We start from the raw sequence: 4765 nt of genomic DNA on the forward strand, positions 1-4765 counted from the left end.
TGCCAAAGAGGTCAAATATTTTTCTCCCTTTGAATAATTTGTTTTCGTACCCTCTTAACCGATTATTCCACTTGTGCCCCGACTTAAAAGCGTGGCATGATTGTTGGTGCCAGGCAGGCTGGTTTGAGTATTTCTGTGATTTTCAACAGAGAATGGCCAGACTGGTTCAAACTGACAGTCTGCGGTAACTCAGATAACCACTCTGTACAGTTGAACATCATCTCTGAATGCTGTTCTGAGACGCGGGTTGGCGCTGTTTTGGCGGCACGAGGGGGACCTACACAACATTAGACGGGTGCTTTTAATGTCGTGGCTGATCGCTGTATATTTACTGGAAAACAAGACAAAAATGCTCATTAAGAAAACTATTTTTAGCAGCGAAAGCCCCTTAAACATGACACAGGTGGGGTGTTCTCAAACAGGAAGGATACTTGTCTTCTGTAAGGCCTGCTGGGAGAGATGAAGCGTCTGTCTCTGTGAACTCTCTCCACCAGACCATGATGCCGTGTGGAGTATCTGGAGTCCAGAGGAGACTGAAACGAGCCCTGAGACACACACACACACACAAACACACACACACACACATACACACACACAGGGGGGTCAGATCCAGCCCCACGGCACATACAAACACATATATGGACCCATAAGGAGGCGTAATGAGCTGTTGTTGATGCAGCAGCAGCGTCTGGAGACACACACACCTGCAGGTCAGATGTGTTCCTGCCGATCTGGTTGACGTTGGGCAGAGATCCGCTGTAATACGGGCCCTGAGTTCTGGCCAATCGGACCTTCTGTGCCTGAATCTGCAAATCAACACGAGAGAAGCGTTCAATTAAACACACATCAACATTCTGAGACGGGCGGTAGACAATAGATCCGTTGTGTTATCTATAATAGACGTCTATTATGTACACACAATGCACAGTGTGTGCTTTTATTTATGCATGGAGAACATGAATGACCAACTGCATCTGACAGAATGTGCAGTATGCAACAGAGCACGCTGAACGCCCTTCGCCGTCACGCTCCTCTATTGACTCGTGGAGAGAACCGTACGCCTACAGTCAAGTGTTGACAGTCAACCACACCCAATCATGTGACATCACTCACTGGGTGTGACATTTTTCATGATGATCTGAACAGACATCAATGCAGATGAGCAGACGAGTTCATGAAGAATGTCAAATTCATAATTTTAGTTCATTTTAATCGGTAATCCAGCCCTGCCCATGTGACTCTACCCTCCCTAGCAACCGGGCCAATTTGGTTACCCCATGTGACTCTACCCTCCCTAGCAACTGGGCCAATTTGGTTACCCCATGTGACTCTAACCTCCCTACAACTGGGCCAATTTGGTTACCCCATGTGACTCTACCCTCCCTAGCAACCAGGCCAATTTGGTTACCCCATGTGACTCTACCCTCCCTAGCAACTGGGCCAATTTGGTTACCCCATGTGACTCTACCCTCCAAAGCAACCGGGCCAGTTTGGTTACCCCATGTGACTCTACCCTCCCTAGCAACCGGGCCAATGTGGTTACCCCATGTGACTCTACCCTCCCTAGCAACCGGGCCAATTTGGTTACCCCATGTGACTCTAACCTCCCTAGCAACCGGGCCAATGTGGTTACCCCATGTGACTCTACCCTCCCCAGCAACCGGGCCAATGTGGTTACCCCATGTGACTCTACCCTCCCTAGCAACCTGGCCAATTTGGTTACCCCATGTGACTCTACCCTCCCTAGCAACCGGGTCAATTTGGTTACCCCATGTGACTCTAACCTCCCTAGCAACCGGGTCAATTTGGTTACCCCATGTGACTCTACCCTCCCTAGCAACCGGGTCAATGTGGTTACCCCATGTGACTCTAACCTCCCTAGCAACCGGGCCAATGTGGTTACCCCATGTGACTCTACCCTCCCTAGCAACCGGGTCAATTTGGTTACCCCATGTGACTCTAACCTCCCTAGCAACTGGGCCAATGTGGTTACCCCATGTGACTCTACCCTCCCTAGCAACCGGGCCAATTTGGTTACCCCATGTGACTCTACCCTCCCTAGCAACCGGGCCAATTTGGTTACCCCATGTGACTCTACCCTCCCTAGCAACCGGGCCAATTTGGTTACCCCATGTGACTCTAACCTCCCTAGCAACCGGGCCAATTTGGTTGCTAAGGAGACCTGGCTAGAGTCACTCAGAACGCCCTGGATTCAAACTCACGACTCCAGGTGTGATAGTCAGCGTCAATAATCTTCGCCATACGTCACACAAGGCACCATTCTTAACGGCTTAATCAAGTTCGTTGTCTTACAACACTATGACAGTATTTAAAAACGATTAGTTTTATAATCGACTAAACTACCGATTATTCAACTATTCAGTTGTTTATTGTACCGATTAATCGTTAGCTCTTAACCGATTATTCAGCTTGTGCCCCGACTTAAAAGGTTGTATTAAACGTGTTTACTAACAATAAAGAGGACAAAAATCATCTTTAAGAAATACTCCTATCTAACGATTATTAGAACGATTATTCGACTTTATAAAGCTGTGTATCGCACACACAAATGCCAGTTTCGGAGTTTGTGCTGATTTATACAGCCCGCTTCCTTATTATTTGAACTTTAATAAAGGATGCATTAAATACAGAATATAACGGCGCAGAGTTTCCTTTTTAAATGCTCTGACAGGCTCTAACCACTTCCTCCACAGTTTTAGCAATAGTTAATATGCGTAATTAATAAAAAATCATATACCCTTTCTTATATGCTGAAACTAGAACTTTCCTGACCCCTGACTTATAAAAAGAATTACATCATTTATACGTTTACAATATATCCATTTTTATCTTTTCGATTATTTGTCTTCTTTATTTTATTTATGAATACATTTTGGTTGGTTTATACGTATTTTCTTGATGACTCAGTGATTGTATTCATACATTGTTTGATCTTATTGAACATTTATATAGAAAAAATCCAGTTTTAAGACCATTTGTGGACTTTTCGGATAGTCCTTTATGTGGAGTACTTAAACATTTTAATGATGTAAACATCTGACTTCAACTGTATATAAATGGCTCACAGTGATGCTCTAATTTTGGCCTCAAGTAAAACATTTAGAAATAACTTGTCCATATTTTACATTAAAAATATATATATATAATTTGTTATTTTTTTTTTAATTAACAGCATCATTCTGTATTGGTCGTGAAACTCTTGTATGGTAGGATACAAAAGTATTATACTGTTTCCATCGTACAGTACATTTAATTATTTTATGTCTTATTTAAAAATTCTAGACTGCAACTTTATCATGAACACATGTTTTATTTTATTTGTTTTTTTACTATTTCAGTCTAGATAGATTTATCCAATCGGCCTTGATAACAGCTGTTTATAAATGTAAATATAGATCTACAGTCAGTATCATATCACACAAGACTGAGATGAGTGTGCATGTGTTTGGACGGGTTCTGGAGCACAAACAGGTTCGGTTGGTTCTGAATGAGTTACACAAATCTGCCTGTTTTTAATGGTACCATGATACAGTGAAAGTGTCGAGATTGTTCTTTGATAATGATTACTATTTTTATACTATTTACATGGTACTTCGATGGTAGGATGTCTAATATATATATATATATATATATATATATATATATATATATATATATATATATATATATATATATATATATGCAAATATAAAACATGTTTTATCTTTGGTTTAATACGCTAATCGTTTCCTGTCAGTCTAATCAAACTCTCGCAAACATTTAACACGCTTTTATCAATGTTATACTTCATAAGGGTTCTGTTAACATCTGTTAGTTAATTAAAGCTACTTTAATCTCTTTAATTTGTTCTTTTTATATAAAATCAGCGTTTAGTTCATTAGCTTCCGTTAGCCACCATGCTAACTAGCTACTCGCGCGCGCCCTTGACGCCGCGCGCGCTCCCGTGGCCACCGAGAGAAACACAGAGTTGACATTTTTCCGCGGGAAACTCGGACCCGCGTCCCGTTCCCACGTGTGTTAGGAGTGTGTGTGTTACCCGTGTGGAGGTGAGGTCCATCATGACCTCCTGAAACGCCGCCGTCTCCTCCGCCTGTCTCTGCGTGTGCAGCGCGATCTTCTCACTGAACTTTCGCGGGTTGGACGCGCCGCACGCGGGACCCGAACCGCCATGATTCGGTCCCGGTGTTGGTCCGGGTCCGCACGCTCCTGCAGCACCCGCGGAGGACATGATGAGGAGATCCCGAACTCACATACAGACACGAAGAACGGACAGACACATTCTGAGAGAGAGAGACAGACATCTGAGCCCTCTAGGGGCACGAGCGAGACTGATACATACACACATACATAAACACACACACACACACATGCATATACAGTACACACACAGCCACATATACACACACACTCACAGAATACAGTACACACATACATACATACACACACACATACATACACACACACAGAATACAGTACACACACAGCCACATATACACACACACACACATACATACACACACACAGAATACAGTACACACAGCCACATATACACACACAGAATACAGTACACACACAGCCACATATACACACACACATACACACACACAGAATACAGTACACACACAGTCACATATACACACATTCACACACACAGAGTACAGTACACACACAGCCACATATACACACACATACACACACACAGAATACAGTACACACACACAGAATACAGTACACACACAGCCAC

At 43.1% G+C, this 4765-nt stretch overlaps 1 protein-coding gene across 2 annotated transcripts in view; it reads right to left on the minus strand.

The window, feature by feature from the left end:
- The window catches only part of LOC127642833 (CREB-regulated transcription coactivator 2-like), a 16869-nt gene extending 12476 nt beyond the window's left edge, over positions 1–4393 (minus strand). For both annotated transcript variants that reach the window (XM_052125294.1, XM_052125293.1), the window contains exons 1-3: positions 4058–4393; positions 705–806; positions 432–545 (exon numbers count right to left, since the gene is read on the minus strand). In XM_052125294.1, coding sequence (XP_051981254.1) covers positions 432–545; positions 705–806; positions 4058–4249 — 408 coding nt within the window. In that variant the 5' untranslated portion in view covers positions 4250–4393. The remainder of the gene's footprint in view (positions 1–431; positions 546–704; positions 807–4057) is intronic.
- Between the last annotated feature and the right edge of the window lie 372 nt (positions 4394–4765).

The sequence above is a fragment of the Xyrauchen texanus genome, unplaced genomic scaffold (genome assembly GCF_025860055.1).
Source record: "Xyrauchen texanus isolate HMW12.3.18 unplaced genomic scaffold, RBS_HiC_50CHRs HiC_scaffold_886, whole genome shotgun sequence".
In the NCBI taxonomy this organism is placed as follows: domain Eukaryota; kingdom Metazoa; phylum Chordata; class Actinopteri; order Cypriniformes; family Catostomidae; genus Xyrauchen; species Xyrauchen texanus.